The sequence below is a fragment of the Podarcis cretensis genome, assembly GCF_951804945.1.
Source record: "Podarcis cretensis genome assembly, chromosome: 8".
In the NCBI taxonomy this organism is placed as follows: Eukaryota; Metazoa; Chordata; class Lepidosauria; order Squamata; family Lacertidae; genus Podarcis; species Podarcis cretensis.
This window is the reverse complement of record NC_137177.1, coordinates 11,166,644-11,190,836: the sequence shown is the minus strand read 5'-3', so window position 1 is coordinate 11,190,836 and position 24,193 is coordinate 11,166,644. Positions and strand designations below refer to the sequence as shown.

General features: G+C 46.1%; 1 protein-coding gene across 11 annotated transcripts in view; it reads right to left on the bottom strand.

The window, feature by feature from the left end:
* The window catches only part of ARHGEF1 (Rho guanine nucleotide exchange factor 1), a 72,096-nt gene that overhangs the window by 34,499 nt on the left and 13,404 nt on the right, over nt 1-24,193 (bottom strand). For 9 of the 11 annotated variants that reach the window (XM_079985315.1, XM_079985309.1, XM_079985314.1 and 6 more), the window contains exons 2-9: nt 15,227-15,331; nt 14,185-14,268; nt 13,574-13,693; nt 10,785-10,886; nt 9,781-9,823; nt 3,593-3,698; nt 2,722-2,862; nt 624-653 (exon numbers count right to left, since the gene is read on the bottom strand). In XM_079985315.1, coding sequence (XP_079841441.1) covers nt 624-653; nt 2,722-2,862; nt 3,593-3,698; nt 9,781-9,823; nt 10,785-10,886; nt 13,574-13,693; nt 14,185-14,268; nt 15,227-15,253 — 653 coding nt within the window. In that variant the 5' untranslated portion in view covers nt 15,254-15,331. Of the gene's footprint in view, nt 1-623; nt 654-1,588; nt 1,748-2,721; nt 2,863-3,592; nt 3,699-9,780; nt 9,824-10,784; nt 10,887-13,573; nt 13,694-14,184; nt 14,269-15,226; nt 15,332-24,193 lie in introns of those variants that run through there. The other 2 variants (XM_079985312.1, XM_079985311.1) reach the window with 2 other exon arrangements.

The following is a 24,193-nucleotide window of genomic DNA, read 5'->3' as shown; positions in this document are numbered from 1 at the left end:
AGAGCTAATGATTCCCAGCACCTTTAGCGAAAGACTGTTCCCAAGATTCTAGGGGGAAAGCCCTGAGATTTAAATGTATGGCATGGATCTGGTCCAAGATGCAGGCAGGCAGGCAGGCAGCAGAAGGGACGGCAAGGGGCCCTTAGATCCAATGCATAAACTCTTGCCCGCGAAAAGACCTCAGGTGAAAAGATCTCAGGTGCTTCCAGGTGACAAGCAAGCAGGCCTGAAAAGGACCTTTTGCTCCAGAGCTTGAAGACTGGCTACCAGTTTTTGCAGACAGTGCTGGTTTTGGTGGGCAAGTGGCCTGACTCTGGGATAAGTCAGCTTCTTCTGCCTTCTCAGGCAGGCTGCTGCCTTTTGTCACTGTCAAAAGCTCAAAGGTTTAAAGGATGGCCTACCTTCACCCCCCCCCACCTACACACACACACACACACACACACACACACAAAACCACACACAACTTCCTGAGCAGCGGCGGAGCTAAATTTGCTGCAGGTCACATCCGGCAGTACGTGTGTCATGGAACTCTGCAGGGGCTGCACTGTGGAAATAAAACCATTGAACCCTCCCCCCTACACACAGCCAAAACAATGGTCTCCACAGCCCTGCCTGTTATGTACCTTTTCTCCTCGTCGACAGAAATGGTGGGGCTGGAATCAACAATGAAAAAGGAGGAGAAAGAGAAATTATTATTAACTTCATTTCTATACTGCTTTATATTTTAAAGAAAAATCTCAAAGCAGTTTACAGCATATTAAAACATCAGTAAAACAATCCAGAACCCAAGATTTCTGAAGGAACTCAAATATAGAGTATACAGCCAAAGCAACATAATTAACAGGAAATTAAAACATTCAAAATAAAACATTAGAAAGGTCAACTACAGAATACATATTTAACACAGTTAACAAAAAACCACCCTTAAACATCTTAAAAAGCAAACAAGCCATTGCTAAGTGAAGTCAAATATAAAATGCACATTTAAAAGAGCATAACTAACAAGAGCATAAAATAAAATATTATCGTAAGTATGGCAGAGATTGGTTTGTGAAATCCACATTTGTTCACCTACTCGATCTGTGCCCCCTTTGCTTCTGCCAAGCAGCTCAGGGTGGGCACTCTCCCAGTTTACCCTTATCCAATGCAACCCCGAGGGACCCTGAATGGTAGCAAGGTCTGGCCAAAGTTTAAGAAGAGTCAGGCTCCCTAGCCTCGTAAGGATTTGAACGCAGGTCTCCCTGATCCCGGTCCAACATGCTGGCCGCTTTGACTCTCAATAACTGAAGGGAAGACGCAAGCACAGACAGATAGCTTGGACGGCTCAGTTGGTTACAGCGTGGTGCTGATGATTGTCAAGGTTGCAGGTTCGATCCCCGTACGGGACAGCTGCATTTCCCTGCATTGCAGGGGGTTGGACCAGATGATCCTCAGGGTCCCTTTCCAACCCTTATGATTCTATGTCTGTGCCAAATCCCTAAAGCAGGGGCTGCACCCCCAGACTCACAGCACCAACCCCAGAGGCAGCTGCAACTCAGGAGCAAACTCCCCACCTTCTCTCCCTGGCTCCTTGAAGGTTTAAACTCACCCGTACAACAGCCCCATATTTGCGCAGTAAGAGAATAAAAGTTGAAAGGCATATACGCATGTTCTGAGATGCGGGGAGCTCTCGAGAGGCGCTCACAGCTGGAATGGAGCTGCTGGGTCGAGTCGGGTGCAAGGACTGAGATGGGGACAGGGGGCTGCGAGGGGAGTTTATACACCCTGCCTGGATGATGCAACAGGAGGCAATATCCCAGCCTGGGCGGGGGGTGTCTCCCTCCCTCTCTCTTTCTTCCCCTGCTTGACAGATGGTTTCTATTATCTGGAAGGAACTTGGCAGTGAAGGGGTGGCGGCCGAGGGAGGCCGTAATCAGCACGCCTCGGCCACATCCTCAGGGATGAGACATCAGAGGCCAGTTCCTGGCGCTGCGCCCAGAGCGAACGGGACGGGTGCCAAGGACCAGAAGCTCAGTTCCTGGGAAAAAGAGGCAAGGTCTGCACGACAGAGACGCCAGTCTGGGTGAATCCATTTTCCCTGGGAGAAGTGGGAAGTGTGGATGGGGCCAGCACAGCCTGGGGTGGTGGGGTTGCTTAAAATTAAAAACAACCTGAGTAGGTCCACTAAGCCTAAATAAGAAGTAGGAGGTTTTAAGAAGCTGCAGAGTCCATTTTGTTTTGCTGACCAGGCAAAAAAAGGGCAGGGAAGACATTGGTATAGAAAAAGGAAATATATATATATACTTTTCCCCTACCAACATATTCCCTGGCCTTTTAAAAAAAAAGATTGTAAAAAAAAAATTAAAATCTTTTTTTGTCTTTGTTTTAAAATTTTCCTTCCCCCCTTTCTTTTTTTTCTTTTTTGTATTTAAACCTGAAATACTTACCTTCGTTGTATGCTTGTATCTTTGTATTTTAAACCAATAAAGATTTAATAAAAATAAAATAAAAAGATTGTAGAGCATGAGATTCTTAATCCCAGGGCTGTGGGTTCGAGCCCCATGTTGGGCGAAAGATTCCTGCGTTGCAGGGGGTTGGACTAGATGACCCTTGGGGTTCCCCTTGCAATTCTATGTCAGGGAAGCTGGGTCTAGGGAGAGACTGCCGCCTGCTTTCTGGGCTGTGCATCTGGATGGGCAGGCTCACTGATGAGGCGCTGGGTGAAAAGAGACATTCACTCACTGCATCTCCTCCAGCTTCACCATCAGCAACTCGGCCAGCTGCTTCTCCTTGGCCTCGCGGATGCCTTTGTCCTTCGTCCGATAGCCTTCCAACTCAAAGAGCTCAGGCTCCCCCGGGGTCATCCCCATCTTCCTCTTTTCCCTGCGGGAAACAAAGAAGTGAGGCTCTTTCGAGCCGCAAATGCATGCCGAGCCAAATCAGCTCAGGAAGAAAGGTGCCGCTGCTCCCCAACCCCAGTGCACTAGGATAGCTCAGTCAGTAGGTCTTGAGGCCCTTAATCAAGGTTCTGGGTTCGAGTCCCTTGTTGGGGCAAAGGATTCTTGCACTGAAGGGGGTTGGACTAGATGACTCTCGTGGTCCCTTCCAACTCTACAAGCCAATGATTCTATAGGAAGGGAAAGAGCTGTAGCTCACCGGTAGAGCATGTGCATTGCATGAGGAAGGCCCTGGGTTCGATTTCCAGCACCCCCAAACAGGACTGGAAAGGCCCTTTGCCCCACACCCTGGAGAGCTGCTGCCAGACAGTGCTGACAAGACTGACCTAGACACACCAATCGTCTGAATCAGCTTTCTAGTGCTGGAGAAGGGCTGCAGCTCAGATGAAGGGCACACAGAATATCCTTGGATCAAACCTCTGCATCTTCAGGTGGGCTGGGAATAAACCCCTGTTGGAAACTTTGCACAGCTGCTGCTGCTGCTGCCAATCAGTGTAGGCGATACTGGGTGGGCCAATGGGCCCTACAGACCCTCTCAGGGGTCTGGATTGCCAGAGGGCGGCACTCTGGTTAGTTTCACCACCATCAGAGGATGCCCAGCCCTCCACGATCCTCTCTGCCACAACCTCCGTGCCCGACGGCTGCAGGGTCTGTACCTGAAGTCCTCCAGCTGCCGAGCAATCTCCGGTTCTTGGAAAGCCTGGATGTCCTGCAAGTGTTTTCGCTGCTGGTCATCGGGCAGAAGCTCGGGTCGGTTACGATCTGCGGGAAGGAGAGAGGAGGGTCCCAAAATTTTAGGCATGCTGCAAAACTGGTTGCAGGGGGTACGGAGAGGCTCAGACAACAAGTCTGGAGGCCCATTGCCAAGGTATCATTTTTAAGGCAGGGGAATTCTCCTCAAACCTCAAGACAGTTTTGTACCGCTCCAAAATACCTTCTCGCCAGCAAATGCTCAGAAGCATTCAAGTTTCCCTCCTACAGGGAAACAGTAACTGAAAGATCCCTTGCACTGCAGAACTTTTGCAGTAAGATGGACAACTGAATTTGCATATTGCAATCTGCATAGTTCTGTGCAAAGTTTTAAAAAGGATTTTGGAGGTTGATTTTTTTTTAAACTAATTGGAAACATGTTAAGAAGCTGCTGGGCAAGAAGAAAATCTGAGGAGGAAGAAGTTTGCCCTCTTTGTTATCATTCAGTAATAATTCAGCACTTCTTGGAGTCCAGTGCTGCAGCATGCTTCACATACATTATCTCAGTCACCCTAGCAAAAATCCCGTAAGGTACATCGGTATTCCTGCTCCCAGTTTGCAGATCTGGGGTGTGCTACAATTTGATGTTGCCTAAATGAGTGCGCAACAGAGATAGGATTGAGATCTGGAACCTCCTGACTCACAGCACACAGCCACTGCACGACTTCAGCTCATCGGGCCGACTCAACCTTCATTCAGAGCACAATGTGTGCATTAGTACACACTCAAAAGAACGCAGATGTTTTTGTTGGTTTTCAGAAACACAACAGAGGTGGAAGGATGGACTAGGAGTGTGCTTGCTGTAACAGGTCATGAGAAATGGAATCCTGAAAATTCTGGCAGGTTCAGCACTCAGATCTCCAGCCCTCGACATACGGCAAGGCTGCAACTCTGCAAACTTTAAGCATTCCACCCCCCACTTCCCCTTGACAGTGCCATGACGAAGATCTATGGCTGCTACTGCTGCTGGCAACATCAATGCCATATTTGTTCCTGCTACAAGGGTGTCCTAGAAACTTTCCCAAGTCCACGTCGCTTCCTTTCACGGTCCGTATCCTTAAAGTCCAGAGGGGTATTCTTGCTGCTATATTTGTACAAGAGCAATTAAAAAAAATAAAAAAATAAACAAATCCTCAAACCGAACTAGAAACAACCGCAGAGACTCAGAAAATAAGCCCTTGAAAGCTCTCCCAGCTGTCCTGGCAGCCAGGCTGCGGAATAAACAAAAAATGATCAGCCTGCAGGACTGACTGGAGAACTGGCCTGGGATTCAGAGATCGCTCCAAAGGGGAGGTATCTCCTCTGTGATTTTGTGCAAACATAGCATCGTCAAGGCAAATCGCTTGCAGCTGTTTGGATGCCACTGTCTCTGGCGTGCCGCCAACATGGAAGCTGCCTCTGGATCAGAGCAAGCTGTCCTAGGACAGTAATGCAGCCATCTCTGGGGTGGAGCAGCTGTTTGTTTATTTGTGGCCCCCTTTCAATGAGGGGAGGAGCAGAGAGACACCTCTGCTCCTGTGCAGCTGTGCTCTCATGACGCAAGGGCCTGTTTGCTTTCAGGAGTCCCCAGGTATATCTAATAAAAATGCTGTGGGATTAGAAAGGGTGGGGAAAAAGAGGATTCAGAGCCTGAGATTTGGAGACCTACAATGACAATTGGAGGGGTCTATACAAGGGTTGCAGGTGGCGCTGTGGGTTAAAGCACAGAGCCCAGGACTTGCCGATCAGAAGGTCAACGGTTCGAATCCCCGCGACGGGGTGAGCTCCCATTGCTCAGCCAACCTAGCAGTTCGAAAGCACGCCAAAGTGCAAGTAGAGAAATAGGTACCGCTCTGGCGGAAAGGTAAACGGCATTTCCGTGCGCTGCTCTGGTTCGCCAGAAGCGGCTTAGTCATGCTGGCCACATGACCTGGAAGCTGTACGCCGGCTCCCTCGGCCAATAAAGTGAGATGAGCGCCGCAACCCCAGTGTCGGCCACGACTGGACCTAACGATCAGGGGTCCCTTTACCTTTATACAAGGAGAGGTGAATTAACCATCTGCAAAAACTTGAGGCTGATTAAGTGGCAGCAGGGGGAATGGGGCTGCCAGCAGCATGAACACTCATAATCCCCCCAAAATCATTAAGTTGGGGATCATGGAAGGGGCTAGCCCCTCTGGCAGCATGTGGGCTTCATGTAAAGTTAAAGGACCCCTGGACGGTTAAGTCCATTTAAAGGCGACTATGGGGTTGCGGCGCTCATCTCGCTTTCAGGCCGAGGGAGCTGGTGTTTGTCCACAAACAGCTTTCCAGGTCATGTGGCCAGCATGACTAAACCGCTTCTGGCGCAACAGAACACCGTGAGCGCACGGAAACTTGAGTGCACGGAAATCTGGTTTACCTTCCCGCAGCGGTACCTATTTATCTACTTGCACTGGCGTGCTTTCGAATTGCTAGGTTGGCAGGAGCTGGGACCGAACAACGGGAGCTCACCCCATCACAGGGATTCAAACCACCAACCTTCCGATCGGCAAGCCCAAGAGGCTCAGTGGTTTAGACCACAGCGCCACCCGCGTCCCGGTAGGGCTTCATGTACCTAGCACATCTATGATTGCACACAATTACAATCACTTCCCCTCCCTCTACTTTATACACTATATAAAAAAAGGTTTCTAGTCCTTTTGACTGTGGAGATAAATATTGATATCTGTGAGCACTGTTGGGTGAAATCTCAGAAATATGGGGGAACTGGGTGGCTGAATTGGATTCTCAGACATCACAAAGGGGGCCACTGATCTTGGAACCTGGGTTACGCAAGGAATAATGTATTCTTCTGTTTTAAGAACAAAGTATAGAGATCTCTCCCAGGTATTTAAAATATTTTTTAAAAAGTCATCTTATTCAGTCTTTTTTTAAAAAAATCCAACCCTCTTTATTTCCCCTTGCCTTATTGCATTTTGTCATGTTTATTTCCTGGCTTCAAGTTATTTATTTTTTTACTGTTGCTTGGTTTCGTTCGCACTTTTGCATGCCAGCCAAGACTTTTTCGATGAGGGGGTGGTTCAGAAATAATTCTCTCATATCTATCTGTCTGTCTGTCTGTCTGTCTGTCTGTCTGTCTGTCTGTCTATCTATAAAATGACAGTATCTCTGGTGATGATGATGATTCCTTTTCCCCCAGCCATTTCTAAGGCCACATTCACGCAGCACATTTAAAGAGCCACGACATCCCTTTTTAAACCAGGCATAGGCAAACTCGGCCCTCCTGATGTTTTGAGACTACATTTCCCATCATCCCTGACCACTGGTCCTGGCTGGCTAGGGATGATGGGAGTTGTAGTCCCAAAATATCTGGAGGGCCGAGTTTGCCTATGCCTGCTTTAAACAGTCATGGCTCTCGGCCCCCAAGAATCCTGGGAGCTGTAGTTTGTTAAAGGGGCTAAGAGGAAACACCCTCCCACTATCCTCTTCTCAAAACTACAGTTTCCAGAAGGGATTAACAACCAATCCCTTGTCACAAGGAACTCTGAGAAGGGTAGCTTTGCAATATCTGCTTCAAACGAATGGCACAAATGCATTTGCACCCCTGCCTTCTCTCTGTGCAATATATATACAAACACATTTGCTCACTCATTCACAGGAAGTAGAGACAGGGGGTGGCCCTGCGCTCCCCCCGACCCCCTTTCAGTGTTCTAGGGGGGAGTGAATGGTGCTTCTCCCCCTATCTCTTCATTCCTCTTGCATACACCCCCCCAGTGCAAAAGTCCTGTCTCCTACAAGTTCCTCCCACTCCCACTTACACACACACACACTCTGCCTGTAGAGATCTTCCCAAATGCTTAACCACCATGTGGCACCACAGTCGTGTGGCACCGCGGCACATTTTTCATATCAGAAATTCCTTTCTGAGGCTGGGCACTCTCCAGAGTGTGTGGCAGTCAGCTGCAATTGGCAGGCAAGCCCACTAGATGGTGCCACGAAGCCGCAGGACCCATTGCCTGGCTGCACTCAGATTTCTAAACCACCCCCCCAACCCCCAGCGTGGCAGGAGGAATGGGCAGGGCCAGTCCGTGGCTCCAGATGAGCTCATCAATTGGCCAGGGCAGCGAGTGAGAGCAGTAGCCTTCCCTGCCTCACTCCCCACCCCCCCAAGCCCTCCAACTTCCTGCCTTTCACAGAGTTTCACAGAGTTTCACCAGCTGGGTGGGGCTCCCTGATTGCTGCGAGCTAGAAAGCCAGGAGGGGGAGCAAGCCGCAGTGACTACTGGGGGGGAGGCAGGGAGGAGGAAGAACTGTTTAGGGGCTGCAGCTCAGAGGGAGAGGCGGAGGCGACAATATCTGGAAAGGGAGCAGAACGGGACCAGGAACCAGGCAAGCAGCCTTGCTGCACCACCGGAGACCCAACGTAGTTATACATTATGTTACAAGTTTTCGTGAAGTGCAGCAACAAGTGTTAAGTCAACTCCTGGCTCCTCTTTGCCGTGAGCTTAAAACGTGATTTTGCAACATGTCTGCTATGTGGCAACCAGGATCGCCAACTCCAGAGTGGGCAGAGGGATTTGAATTCAGCCCTGCAGCTGCTTTCCCTAAGTATTTCCTGCGTTTGTTATGTTTATATACAGTGGTACCTCAGGTTACATACGCTTCAGGTTACATACGCTTCAGGTTACACACTCCACTAAGCCAGAAATAGTGCTTCAGGATAAGAACAGAAACTGGGCTACGGCGGCAGCAGGAGGCCCCATTAGCTAAAGTGGTGCTTCAGGTTAAGAACAGTTTCAGGTTAAGTACAGACCTCCGGAACGAATTAAGTTCTTAACCCGAGGTACCGCTGTACAGCCATACCTCGGGTTGAAGTTGCTTCAAGTTAAGCGGTTTCGGGTTGCGCTCCGCAGCGACCCCGAAGTAACGGAACGCGTTACTTCCGGGTTTCGCCGCTCGCGCAGATGGTCAAAATGACGTCACACGCATGCGCAGAAGCGGCAAATCGCGACACGCAGAAACGGGTTGCGTTTGCTTCTGGATGCGAACGGGGCTCCAGAACAGATCCCATTCGTATCCAGAGGTACCACTGTACTGCCTTTCCGTCCAAGGAGCTCAAGGCAGGGGGTGTGGTTCTCCCCGCCTTGCTTTTTATCTTCTCAACACCCCTGCAAGGGAGGCCAGGCTGAGTAGCAAGTGACTGGCCCAAGGTCATCTAGTGAGCTTCATAGCTGGCTAGGGGGACTGCGTGGTCTCTCAGTTCAACACTCTAACCATTAGACCACTAACTGCAAGGAGTGGAGGGTGAGGTGTGGAACAGCTCATAGGCCTTAGGAGTTACTGTGCCATAAAAGCCTCTTCAGTTTTGGACCGGGAGGGGCCATCCTTGCCTAAGGCAGCTGATGAAACTCACTTGCCGTGCCTCCAAACAACTTGCAAAACGTTCTGCCTTCTGTGCAACTTCCCCTCTGGCTCCAAATACGTGATCCTGCAGCTCTTCCACAAACTTTGCACTTAATATGAAAATGCTTCCCATACAAACAAAAACTGAATCCTGCATAAACTAAGCAACCTTGCATAATTTTATTCCTGCCCTTGCCAGCCAGGAAGCAGAGTCCTCAGCTATTGAGAGCACCTTCTGGTATGCCTGTCCAATGAAAATCCTGGTAAGTCATGGTAAAAAAAAAAACCAACCCCCACACACCTGGCTTCCCCTATTGCTCCAGAGTTGCAATGCCCGCACACTTTGCACATCCACATGGATGACTAACTTGACTTTTAGCCGGCAGAACAAAAAATGCCAGTGTTTTCAGGATGCTGGACTTTGCTACCAGCAGCAAAATTCCATGGCTCTCCTGCAATTACGTCAAACTACACAAGACCCATAACTGTATTTGCTTCGCTCGCCACAGTCTGCCAGGACTTTCGTAAAAGGATCTATGGCGTTTCTGAATGCATGTAAATTACTATGCAAAAAAATAATAATTTGCAAATAATAATAATACCGCCAGGGGGTTGACTTTGCATAAAACGTATTCTTTCTGCAAAATTCCTCAGTACAAAAGAGATGAAAGCTCTGTTTCCCTACTGCATACTCACACACAACAAGCACATGATTCGCTTTGGGTCTTACCCAGTTCAAACTGGACAGAGGATGGAACAGGGACCCTCAGCAGCTGCCAAAAAGATAAGGGATAATGATTAGAACAAGCACCCCCTCATTCTGCCACGTGTGGTGGACCAGGCTGAACCTGAATTGTGGTAAATGTGGATCCCCGACATCATTGAGGCAGCATGTGAGATTCCCAAAACCCTTGAATGGGCCTGTGAGGGAATCGCCCGACAGCTACTAAACCACTCGAGTTGCAGAAGGAGTGGAATAATTGCAGGAGCTTCAGAACTTGGGTTTCCAATCTTGGTTATGAGAGAACGCTGGTTAAAGCCAGCTGGAGAAAGTGGTGCTGGAGGAGAGGAAGGGAGTGTCTCAAGGCTCTCCACTTTCTATCCCATTTTCTGCTTTTAAAACTGCTGCTAGTTTGTTTTCAACTGCTGTTTGTCACTGCAATGTACTTCCGTATGGTGTCCATCTTATGTATGCTGCCTCATGTACTTTTGTGGACAGAGAGGGTGGTAAGTCAACATACATTTAAAGCGCTATGACACCACTTCAAACATGGCTCTCCCCCCAAATGACCTTGGGAACTGCAGTTTTTTTAAAAAAGGTGCCAGGAGGCCCCATGTTTCCCCTCACAGCGCTACAATTCCTGGAGCTGCTGAAGAGGCATTGACTGTTAAACCACTTTGGGAACTGTAGCTCAGTTGAGGGGAATAAATGGGGGGAGGTGTCTCCTGAAAACTCTCGGCACCCATAACAGACTACAACTCCCAGGATCCTTTGGGGGGAGGCAAGCCACAACTTTCCGGTTTTTATCACAGCTCTTTAAACCTATGGTGTGAATGCGGCCTATATGTTTTACTCAGAGGAGACCCTTTGAAATAAATAAATGGGACAAAGTGAGGTCCAGTAATTTCCACAGGTCTACTCTGAGTACAATTATCAGAACACCACCCGTAGGGTATAGATTCCTAAAGATCACCATCGTCACTGTGAAGCGCTCTCCCGCAGAGTTGGCTTACCCCGGCTTTGTCTAGGAACGTATGACAGAATTCCACAAACTGCTTCTTCGCCTCCTTGGCCCCGAGGTGGTTCAGTATGAGGTCCACGTGAAGGTAACAGAGCTGAAAGAAAGGGAGGCAGTTAGGAAAGAAGCAGCTGGCAGCCGGCCGAGGAAAGGCGGGGCCGGATTCCTCCTCACCTGGCCCTCCTGTGCCAATTCAAGATGGCGACTCCCCAAAACTCCCAGATGATGGATGGGAATGTGTGTTTTAATGAACTGAGCAGAGTGAAAGATTATGAGTCATTGAGAGAAGGTGTGTGCGTGTGTGTGAGAGAGAACTTAATAGCTTATTTTTAGTTGCCGTCTTGTTTAATATCGTTCTATAGATTATAAATGCCCCATTGATTTGGTAATCATATAATATGACTTAGGCCGTAATTGCGAGCGTTAGCTTATTTCTTAGTTGCTGGTTTGTTAACAGGGTTTTATAGACTGCAATTGTTTTGCTGGTGATTTGTTAATTATATGATCTACGCTGTGCTTGTGATGCTCTTATTATGCCATTGCTATTTATGGTTTGTAAGTCATTTTGGGATTCATTCGAAAGGAAAGTGGCACAGAAATGCAAAATAAAATCAACAACCAAAACAACACTCCAGGCCTAATCAATGCAACATTAAATGAGAGAAGGAAGGGAAGTTCAGAAAGGCGCTTCCCTGCTCCCCTCTGCATTGGTCCATACATGTAAAACAGGGAACTGAAGCCAGGTTATCATTGCTTCCACTAACTGTCAATCATCCTGCCTGCCCACATGAGAGGGCAAGGTTACACCATGGAATGCCCTCCGTTGGCTTGGCTGGGACCAACCACCATTTGGGTCTACACCATCCATAACTTCCTGCACTGACCTCATGGTCATGATGTCAGAATTTATCAGTGTTGATATATTACATTAACTTTTAGGACTTGGAGCCTTAATTTGCTTATTTTCCCATGCCCTCCTCATTCCACTTTCCCTTTGTGCCGTGTCTATCAGACTGCAGGCCTGCAGTAGAGACTGTCTTGCTTACTGATATTTATCCAGCCCAACGCTAAATGAAAACACAGTTGTTATCCGAATGGGCTTTTCCTTTCCCTTCCCTGCCCACACCTCCTCCTTTTGCTATTGTGCCTATAAGACTGCAAGCCACTGGGTGCAGGTCTATCCTACTGTTTGCACAGCACTTAAAAAAAATATTCTTGAGTGCTTCGTAAATAATCTCAGTGCCCTTGCCTGCAGGGCCCGGAGCAATGGGTGACTGGCGAAGGTTTGCTTCTTACTGAGCAATGAGCTAAGAATGCCTACCTGCCCCCAGGTTTTTCCTTAAATTTCACTTAATAAAAGGGACTAGAAACTTGCTGGGTGGAAACAACAGCTGACAATACAAGGACGAAATCAAGAATAGCTACAGGGTCCTGAGCTTCTGCCAGGAACCTCTCACATACTGAGAACTATGCCACACAACAGGTATAAGCCCATAGATAGGAGGGTGTTTTAGCAACACTGAAAGCTGGGATAGAGCCTTTTCTCCCCAGCAGGCTAGTTTTGTATATGTTTGTATATGTATATTTTAGGCTGCATTTAACATGCAATTCCATCATCTGTCGGCGAAACTGGTCCAGCCCAGAAAAACCCCACAATGCAATTCCATTAAAAAAAAATAAAAATGTATTTATCATTTTCATTTTACAATTAAAACAATAAATAAGAATCCAAATACCAAATACACATTTCATTTAGACTCCCCCCTGCCCTTTCCATGGTTCGCTTCATCATTTTCTTTTCCACTACATATTCTAATTAACCCCTCTCTTTTCATTTTCTCATTTTTATATCTCAGCAATTGTTACTGCAGAATTTACTCTGTTACTGTTAACTTTTTAATAGGCTTACAGTAATTTTCCAAATAATCCACAAAACATTTCCAGTCTTCTTTAAAAAAAAAATCATCTTGATCTCTTATTCCATTTGTCAATCTTGCCATTCCAGCTGACCATGCATCAGTGCAAAGAATTAAAGTCAAAAGTCTTGTTACATGGGAAGTTTACTATTGAAGCTGATAATTGGTGCAAATTATGTCTAAATCAGGGGTCAGCAAACTTTTTCAGCAGAACTTGTGGGGGGTTGGACTATATTTGGGGGGGGGGGGAATGAACGAATTCCTATGCCCCACAAATAACCCAGAGATGCATTTTAAATAAAGCACACATTCTACTCATGTAGAAACACGCTGATTCCCGGACCATCCGTGGGCTGGATTTAGAAGGTGATTGGGCTGGATTCGGCCCCCCAGGCCTTAGTTTGCCTACCCATGGTCTAAATCGTCTCAAGAGGGTGGTTTAGAAGGCGATTATTAACTTACAAACCATAACGCAGGTGGCGCTGTGGGTTAAAGCCTCAGCGCCTAGGGCTTGCCGATCGAAAGGTCGGCGGTTCGAATCCCTGCGGCGGGGTGCGCTCCTGCTGCTCGGTCCCAGCGCCTGCCAACCTAGCAGTTCGAAAGCACCTCCGGGTGCAAGTAGATAAATAGGGACCGCTTACCAGCGGGAAGGTAAACGGCGTTTCCGTGTGCGGCTCTGGCTCGCCAGAGCAGCGATGTCACGCTGGCCACGTGACCCGGAAGTGTCTCCGGACAGCGCTGGCCCCTGGCCTCTTAAGTGAGATGGGCGCACAACCCCAGAGTCTGTCAAGACTGGCCCGTAGGGGCAGGGGTACCTTTACCTTTACCTATTAAATCAACAATGACCAAAAAAAAATGCAAGGCTTACCACAGGGCTGGAGTCGAACTGCAGTACCACATGCTGCAGAAAAACCATCAAGTAGGCGGGATGCCGTGTTAAGAGGTCCAGGCTCTGGAACATGCTGCTTTGAGCATCCGGGTTCTGGAACTGAGAGGAGGAACGAAAGAGTGTGTGTGTGTGTGTTGTTAAATCAGGATTTCCCCCACTCTACCTTCTCCACCCCACCCTCTCCTCACTGCCTCCTTTCAACACAGTTCCTTCCAGCTCACACTCAGTGTTTGTTCACAACAAGTTTCCTTCTAACAAGCCCCCCCAGCTCAGCACTGTCTACCCCACGTGTGGAGCACTTCTGGCCCTCCTGTTCTTGCTGAAGTATGACCTCCTATCAGCTCCAGCAAGCGTGGCCAATTGGCAGGGAGGATGGGAACGGTAGTTCAGCAACTTTTAGAGGCCAAAGTTTCGTCTGATCAACACAGGCCGGCAGCAGGGACAGGGAAGAAGCTCTCCCAGCCCCATCTGGAGATGCCGATGATTCAACCTTCTGCATGCCAGGCAGGTGTTCTGCCACTGAGCTATGGTGCTGTCGTGCCCTTCCTCCTGCTGTTAGAACCCTGGCCTCTCCCGAACCTCCCACTTACTGGCTCGATGTCGTTTTCGAAGTCCTCGTCTTCCGCTCCGATGATCGCCATGGCTGACCCACTGCGGGCACCCAGTGCCGGGTTCTGGTAAGGAAGAAGCGAGACCTTCTCAGTGGCAGCATCGAGAAGCCTTACCCTGCTTGAGGTCCCAACTGGGCACCCTGGAAACTCCACACACTCTCAAAACAGACCTTTCTCTCCACCCACAAAACCCCCTCATATAACAAGAGCGTTTTGCATAGTAACCACCAACGCCAGCTGCCAATCAGCGAATCTGATTTATAAAAAAGCACTGCCCTTTCTAAAATGGAGAAGGGGGCCCTCCAGAGGTTGCCAGTCTCCAACTCCCATCAGCCCTGGCAATTGGATCTGCTGGCAGGGGATGATGGGAGTTGGAGTCCAACAATGTCTGGAGCGCCACAGGTTCCCTATCTTTGCTCTGTGGTAAAGGGGCTCCTGACCATTAGGTCCAGTCATGGCCGACTCTGGGGTTGCAGTGCTCATCTCGCTTTATTGGCCGAGGGAGCTGGCGTACAGCTTCCGGGTCATGTGGCCAGCATGACTAAGCCGCTTCTGGCGAACCAGAGCAGCGCACGGAAACGCCGTTTACCTTCCCGCCGGAGCGGTACCTATTTATCTACTTGCACCTTGATGTGCTTTCGAACTGCTAGGTTGGCAGGAGCAGGGACCGAGCAATGGGAGCTCACCCCATGGCGGGGATCGGCAAGTCCTAGGCTCTGTGGTTTAACCCACAGCGCCACCCGCGTCACAACAATGTCTGGAGCGCCACATGCTCCCTATCTTTGCTCTGTGGTGGGGTTCCCCAAACTTGGGTTTCCAGCAGTTTTTGGACTACAACTCCCATCATCCCTGACCACTGGTCCTGCTAGCTAGGGATGATGGGAGTTGTAGTCCAACAACTGCAGACCTAAATTTGGGAAACACTGTTTTTCTGGGGGGTGGGCAGGTTAGAACTTTGTCCTACCCCTCACTGTACAGAAGCCCATCTCCTTCCCCTCGTTTCCCCATGCCAATCACTCACCCCATTGTATCCTTCCTCCAACTCCATTCTGCCCCTGTGGGGCGGGTGGGGATAAGTCCCCAGCAGTTGAGTCAAGGGGTCCAAGTGTTCAGGGTCAGCATCTACCTTTAGGGGGGGGGCACAGAAAAATGAAAAAATCACAAACTGGACAATGGAGGAGAAGCACATAGATTTGGGAGTTCGGTTTATAACACATTCCCCATCCCTGCTCTAAGACCCACATCCAACGCGCTTTCAAACCGCACGACAATCATGGGAACTGTAGTTTGTTGAGGGCGCTGGGGAATCGTAGCTCAGAGGGGTCAAACTACAGTCTGAAGGATTCTTTGGTGGGAAATCACGTGCACTGAATGAGCTTAGAAAAACCATGGCATGGATTTCCCCTAAATGATTGCTCTCTTTAAACAAAACCCAACTTTGCAAGGATTCGGTTTTTCAGGAAAAATACACACCCGTCCTCAGGAAGAATATGGGAGATGGGGGGGGGGGGAGAGAAGAGATGGAATGGAAAGCAAGTTGGAGCAGGGGGGAGGGCTTCATACACAGAGAGGTATTCAAGCTACCAAGGCCACCCCACCTCTCTTTCTCCCCCCCCCCCCATTACTCAGAAATTCCTGCACTAGGTGGAGGTGAATGCTGCATGAATACTGCCTCTGTCACCTACAAAGAGGCCTCAGAGAAAGAGAGTCAAGCAGGAGGAAAACTCCACACCCCACAGACAGCCTGACTCATAAAGGGCACGTTTCCAAATGGCTGGCAGTAGTGGCCAGGGAGGAGCTCGGTTTGGGGAAAAATATGGGTCAGAATCAAAACAGCACATTGCAAAACTCTGAAGAGTGCTGGGCCTGGATTGCCTTCACACACACTGTCCCAGGGTGGGGTGGGGGGGGGGACAGAATAACCTGATTATTGAGGTTTCCCAGCCTGGTTATTGAGGTTTAGCCCCAGATACCCATCTCTAGGGCATTGCCTATCTATTTTCCCACAGGCATTATTTGTCTCATTTTGCGGAACAGGTAAAAAAATCCTAATGAGTGATAACAAAAAAAATTCCTTCCAGTAGCACCTTAAAGACCAACTGAGTTGGTCTCAGTTGGTCTTTAAGGTGCTACTGGAAGGAATTTTTTTTGTTTTGACTATGGCAGACCAACACGGCTACCTATCTGTAACTGAACCTAATGAGTGATGACTACCTTGGGGTCCCCTAGTGGTGGCACAAAGGAAGGATAAAAATAATTGCCCACAGGGTGGTTAGCACTCTGGGGCGTTCCCCTAATGGGGAACAGTAAGGTAAAGGTAAAGGAAACCCTGACCATTAGGTCCAGTCGTGGCCAACTCTGGAGTTGCAGCGCTCATCTCGCTTTACTGGCCGAGGGAGCCGGCGTACATCTTCCGGGTCATGTGGCCAGCATGACTAAGCCGCTTCTGGCAAACCAGAATAGCGCATGGAAACACCATTTACTTTCCCGCCAGAGTGGTACCTATTTATCTACTTGCCCTTTGACATGCTTTCAAACTGCTAGGTTGGCAGGAGCAGGGACCGAGCAACAGGAGCTCACCCCATTGCGGGGATTCGAACCACTGACCTTCTGATCGGCAAGCCCTAGGCTCTGTGGTTTAACCCACAGCGCCACCCGCGTCCCTTATGGGGAACAGTACAACTTGCAATTTAGAAGTCAACTTCGGCACCTAAATGGACTAGATCAGGGTTTCCTAAACTTGGGTCTATGGCTGTTTTTTCAGACTATAGTTCCCATCATCCCTGACCACTGGTCCTGCTAGCTAGGGATGATGGGAGTTGTAGTCCAACAATAGCTGGCGGCCTAAGTTTGGGAAACCCTGGGCTAGATAGATCAGGCTTCCTCAAACTCAGCCCTTCAGATGGTTTGAGGCTACAATTCCCATCATCCCTGACCACTGGTCCTGCTAGCTAGGGATCATGGGAGATGTAGGCCAAAAACATCTGGCGGGCCGAGTTTGAGGAAGCCTGAGATAGATGATCCTCGTGGTCCCTTTCCAAATCTGCAATGCTATGGTTCTATGCCCCCATCTATGGACCATCAGCAGAAACACACACAACGCAAACACACACACAAAATAACCAGCTTGCAAAGCAATTTCAGGACATGTTTACAGAAGACTCATAAATGGCCGCTCTTGTAGTCAAGAAGGAATTGCTTCTTTGTGTAGTCTCCCAGAGGATTAGCAGAAAACGTCCCCCTTTTTTCACCCTTTGAGGCCACAAAACGGCCAACCAGATGAAGTGTAGGGAGAAGCACAACTTTCTGAGAATTAGTAGCTTTTATGGACATATATATATATATATATATATATATATATATATATACACGCAATGCAATGAATTACATCAAGCGTCAAGCTGCTTTAGCAGGCAAGGCTTCCCAGCCATAGCTACATTTTTCTCTGACCAATGGCTCTGTGGCTTTTTAGCAACCGCAAAAGAAACAGAAATTAAAAGCAAACATCCACATTTCTCTGTCAAGCTGCACTATTGTTGAAGTTCTGCCAGTGATGTGTATGTTAAAAAAGACAGAGAAGCTTGTCTTGAAAAGGGTGACAAACCTTTCAGAGTGGACTGTGACCCAGCTTTCATCCACATTCTTTAATGCTCTGCGTGCTTTTAAGAGATTCATGCAGAAGTGGCCTCACACCATAGAAACTGAGAGCCTAATTCAGTGCCATGGTGCAGTAAATACCTTAAATCAGGGTTTCCTAAACTTGGGTCTCCAGCTGTTTTTGGACTACAATTCCCATCATCCCTGGATACTGGGTCCTGCAAGGTCAGGGTGATGGGAGTTGTAGTCTGAAAACAGCTAGAGACCCAAGTTTGGGAAACCCTTCCTTAAATTAAGGTAGGAAATTTTGAAAATTTTAGAGGGTCTTGGTGCACCACTTAAATGATTATTCTGCCTGTTGTAGCAATTGCAATGTACTGTGCTAGAGGCTGTATGATTTTAAAACTTCATTTTTTTTATTGCTTCTTTCATTTCTTATGTTGTATTTTATTGTATTACAAGCTGAATTCTTTGGAGTTCGAACCATCATTCAACGGAATACAATATGAGAAACAACAGAAGCCATACAAATACAATTAAAAATCCAGGTGGATATTTAATGTGGACACACAATGGACCACCTGAATAAACCTCAAGGACCACAATTTTGGGAATGTGGCCTGTTGTCCGGAGGAGAGGTGAGAAGAAGGAAGCTTGAGGATTTGTCACCATCTAACTCCCATAACGGGACGCAGGTGGCGCTGTGGGTTAAAGCCTCAGCGCCTAGGGCTTGCCGATCGAAAGGTCGGCGGTTCGAATCCCTGCGGCGGGGTGCGCTCCCGCTGCTCGGTCCCAGCGCCTGCCAACCTAGCAGTTCGAAAGCACCTCCGGGTGCAAGTAGATAAATAGGGACCGCTTACCAGCGGGAAGGTAAACGGCGTTTCCGTGTGCGGCTCTGGCTCGCCAGAGCAGCGATGTCACGCTGGCCACGTGACCCGGAAGTGTCTCCGGACAGCGCTGGCCCCTGGCCTCTTAAGTGAGATGGGCGCACAACCCCAGAGTCTGTCAAGACTGGCCCGTACGGGCAGGGGTACCTTTACCTTTACCTTTTAACTCCCATAACGTCCCCTCTCCTCAAACTGCCACAGGGTTCATTTATTTCCTTAAGTAAACAAGTTGCCTTTTGTATTCTACTGAATATTTTCTTTTTTCAATCGATGCTTATTGTCGTAATAATACGACAATATTAGTATAGTATAGTATGGAAATACTGCAAAGAAACATGCAAGCAAAGCCCTGCCTTAAATAAAACAAGCCATTACACAAATTAATTATGTGAGAGAAACCACAGAACCGTCAAGCGAACACATGTATTTCACACACTCAAGGGTGTGCGATGTGAAAAACCCACTTCCTTTGCTTAGCCACAAAGTTTGTTACGGCGCCCAGAGAAGTGTCAAACCGGGCCTTCGCCCGGCCCACTGCGAGAACGAGAAAGAAACGCTTTGCAAAGGCATTTTGCAAAAGACAATAATAAAGGCTGAATCAGCTGCGCCGAGGATTAAGGGACAAGTGAGAGACGAGGCAGAAATGTCAGGCGCAAGAAAACCACTGAACAAGATGGAATGGATTGCAACAAGATGGACTCCGAGGCTGCAGATGCAGGACCACTGATGCAAGGTGCTTTGAAGGATATGGGAGAGGCACAAAATGGTCTTAGCCCCTTAATATACACCCATTCCCCATCTGCCCTCGCGACGGTCGCTACCTGCAGCCAAGCAGGCAAAAGATTTGAGCTAGGAAGTGAGTCACACCATCGCCCTTGTCTCTGTTTCTTGAGCAACGACAAGAGTTGGGGGTGAAGATCCGCATGCACCAGGACACCTGTGCCCCTCAGGGACTCCCCCTTTCCTCCGAGCCACATTTGCTGCAGCCGGGCTCGATAACAAAAGGAGCAGCTCGGCGAATTTACAGAGAGAGCCGATTTCCTGCAAGAGGAAGTGATATAAGAACAGCCACCTCTCAGCGGGGTGGAAAAAAGGAGGTCAGCCCCATCTGGGAATTGAACTCAGATAAGGAACAGTAAACTTACGATTTTACCTACAGCAGAAATATAAACTTTAATAGAAGCAGACTGTATATAAAAAGGGTGAAAACCTCTTATTTTGGATATTCTTTGCCGGCCCAAAGATCTCTGAGAAAGCAGAAGAACTTCCTTTTACCTTTGTTTATGCGGAACTGCCTAGTCAAAATTAGGAAACTTCATACTTCTTATTTTATTCTTTTTAGTTTTTACTAATGCCAGACGGCAGTGTGTAGGAAGAAAGCTACTAAGCCCAAGCAGGAATTGATTTGGATTTGCAGATTGTATATTTTTATTTTGAGGAGGAGAGGAGTGGAAAAAAGACGCTGAACTATGCCCCTCCCCCTTATTTATTTTTTTGGTGTGGACTGTTAGCAAACTGGTGGATTGGTTTCTATCTTGATTTCATTTTTGTACCTGTTCTTCTTCTTATTTTTTGGATAGTGGGATTTCGAAGTGGCTGAAGAATTGGTTTGATTTTTATTTGGGGTTCTTTATTAGGACACTTGAAGGCTTGTGGTGGTTTTTTTTATTTTTCTTCCTCGATATTAAGGAATTTGTGATTTTGTGTGCACTACGTTGGGAAAGCTTTGTGGTGGATTAGCCAAGCAAGTGGCAGAAGAAGTTTAATTTTAATGATTTGAGTTTGTTTTTTGGGGGTGAACTTTGCTGTTCCGGAAAGGTGGATTAGCCAAACAAGAGGTGGAAAATTTTGAATTAAAGTTTTCTTGTTTCGTCCCTTTCTTTCTTTGACTGTTTAACACTGGAGGGTGACATCTAGTGGCAAAGAGTGAAAAAATATTAAAAATAGACAATGCCATGAGGATCTGGGAGACATATAAAGACTTAATAGAACAAAAGACTCCTTGGTGGTGGCTCTCACCAACTGAAGCTCTGTTGTTCAAGCCACTTGAGAAAAACGTGAAATGGCTTACGTACAGTGATTTGCTAATACAGTGGTACCTCAGGTTACATATGCTTCAGGTTAGATACGCTTCAGGGTACAGACTCTGCTGACCCAGAATAGTACCTTGGGTTAAGAACTTTGCTTCAGGATGAGAACAGAAATCGTGCTCTGGTGGCACGGCAGCAGCAGGAGGCCCCATTAGCTACAGTGGTGCTTCAGGTTAAGAACAGTCTCAGGTTAAGAATGGACCTCCGGAACGAATTAAGTACTTAACCCGAGGTACCACTGTAGATCAAGAAGGAAAATGGAAATTAAAAGAGTATGAGGACATAAAAGATAATTTTCAGAGTTGGTTACATTACAGGCAATTACATGAGATATACAAAGAAGACAACAAGAAAGGATTTAGTTATACCACTTCTAGATTTCAAAAGGAAGTTATAGAAAGAAAAGTGAAGTTGCTGAAGGGTGCATATAGTATCCTGTTAAAATGAGAAACAAAAGATTATGATCAAATGGGCGTAAGATATAGGACATAATATACAATTTGAGGATTGGGAAGAACTGAGGAAAACAGATTTAAAATTTACAGATTGTGCTCTTTTGAAAGAAAATTATATGAAAATGATGTATAGATGGTATACATCTATGTATAGATGGTACAGATAGCAAAAATGTATAAAACCGGGTCAAACATATGTCGGAAATTTAAAGAAAAGGAAGGGACTTTTTATCACATGTGGTGGGAATGTAGAGAAATTTTTAAAAATTGGGAAATGATATACAATGAATTGAAGAAAATGTTTAAAATTACATTTGTTTACAAAAACCAGAAGCATTTGTGTTAGGGATTGTGGGACAAGACCTGCCAAGGAAAATAAAAAATATATTTTTGTATGCAACAACAGCGGCAAGAATCTTGATAGCACAAGGATGGAAGAATGAGGAAACACCAACAAAAGAACAGTGGCAAGAGAAATTGATGAACTATGCAGAGCTGGCTAAACTAACGTATAAACTGTGAGATAAGGACAACCATGACTTCAAAGAAGAAAGGGAAGTTTTTACAAATTACTTAAAAAGACAACAAAATGAATTGGACTCCTTGACAGGTTCTGAATAAACATACACAAATGTATTGATTGTTAACACAGCAGATAGATAATATAAGGATTTATACAATTTTACAGTATGCAGAGAATAATATGTGTTGAAAAATCAGAGAGAGTATATATTAAGATATAACTTTGGGAAAAAGCCGGAGGCTTTTCTGCTAGGCCTAGCAGGAAGTGATATAAAGAACAATGATAGTAAATTCTTTCAATATGCAACAACGGCCGCAAGGGTCCTATTGGCCCAAAATTGGAAACAGCAGAACATACCGACGCTTGAGGAATGGAGAGCAAAACTACTAGAATACGCGGAGATGGACAGATTGACGGGGAAAATTAGATATTTAAAAGACCAAAGGTTCATTGAGGACTGGGGGAAATTTGTGGAATATCTGGAAAATATAAATGAAGGTCAGATAACGCTAGTCGTGTTTAAAAAAGCTCTGTGAAAAGGTTGGAATATTGTCTAAAGAGAAAAAGAAGGAAAGAGAAAATAATGTCAATATAAGCTAGGATTTGTGTGAATTTGTTAAATTAGCGTATGGATGATTTCAGGGGAAGCTGAAGGAAGTCTTATAGAAAGAAATCTGTGATAACAAGGCGTAAATTGTTTTACTTTCTTGTATGTTATGATTTAAAAAACAATAAAAATTATGCAGGGGAAAAAAAAGAAAAATCAGAGAGAGGAGCTGAGGGAGGTCTCGGGGGGAGGGTCTGATGGAGAGGTGGGGGAAGGGGGGAAATAATAAATTTTGATACTTTGATATGTTGAAATTGTTAATTAAAAAAACTTTTAAAAAAAGAATGTCAGCACAGAAAAAGGCAGGAGAAGGAGGAGCACCATTGGAGAGGAAGGGATCGAAACAAGAAAGTGAAAATAAAGGAGAGATTTTAAAAATGTTTGCAGAAATAAAAAAGGACATAAAACAGGGTGAAAAGAATTTGGAGACAAGGCTGGAGCAGATGGATAAAAAAATTGATATGACTATTTCTGAGGGGCCAAAGGAAAGAGATAACAAAAAGAACACAAAGCTTGGAAGAAGGGATGAAGCGAACAAAGCAAGAAGTAAGAGATATAAAAAAAGAGAAAGAAAACGTTAAAGGAGAAGTCTCAGAAATGAATAACACACAGGAGAAGCTGTGGGACGCGATTGCTATGAATGAATTGAGGCAAAGCGAAATGAATTTGAAGTTTAGATCGGTTCCAGAATCACAAGGAGAAAATATTTTTGAAAAATTGACAACGGAAATTGCACAATGGTTAAATATGGAGGTAGAGTAAGTGGCAAAAACAATACAAAATGCGTTTAGGATTAAAATGAAGACTACAAAGGCAAAAAAATTCCCAGGAGATTGTCTAATTATCTTTAAGGATAGAGAAATGAGAAATCTGATTTTGCAGAAAAATAGAGAAAAGAGACTATGTATTGATGGAATATTCACAATCCTCTTTAAGGACGTGCCACTTTGCTTGCTGAAAAAAACGCGACCAATACAAGCCATTGACACAGATATTGAGGAAAAATGGAATTGAATTTAAATGGGAATTTCCGGAAGGAGTCTCATTTTATTATTAAGAGAAGAAATTCAAATTTAAAAGTGTGGATAAATATATAAATTTTTGATGAGATATAAAGAGTTGGGAAGAGAAGCAGCAGCAGCAGTGACCCCGGAAGATGATACTGATAATTTGGAAGAAGAAGAGGAGGAGGAGGAAGAGGGACAAGGTTTAAGAACTTTTATAGTCTTACATATTAAAAGAAACCAAAATGGAATTAAAATTATGGACCTGGAATGTGAATGGCATAAGTAATAAAAATAAAAGGAACAAAACTGAACACTTTTTGTTAAAAAAGAATTTGGATATTATTTATTTACAAGAGGCTCGTGTACCCAGGAAACATAGAAGAGTATTGATTAATAAAAAATTAGGAAATGAATTTATGTCGTCAGAAGTAAGAAGAGGGGAATGATGATGTATACAAAAAAACAAATTTGAAGCTTAGCAAATCTTCAAAGATGAAGAGGGCAGGGTAACTGAAGTACTTGGAATTTTATGGAGATTAAATGAAAATTTATTGAATGACCAGAAATTAATTGAGAAAGCACAGAAGATGCTAACAGAATACTTTGTAAATAATTGTAATAAAGAAACCCAAATGAATGTGCTGTGGGATGCTAGCAAAACTGTCATACGAGGTTTCTTTATACAACAGAATAGCATCAAGAAAAAAATCAAAGAGAAAGGGAGAAAAGGAAATTTTAAATCAGATAATGGAGAATGAGAAAAAGTTAATTAAAAAACCGAATGATGTTAAAATTAATCAAAACATTAAGATGCTGCAAAGC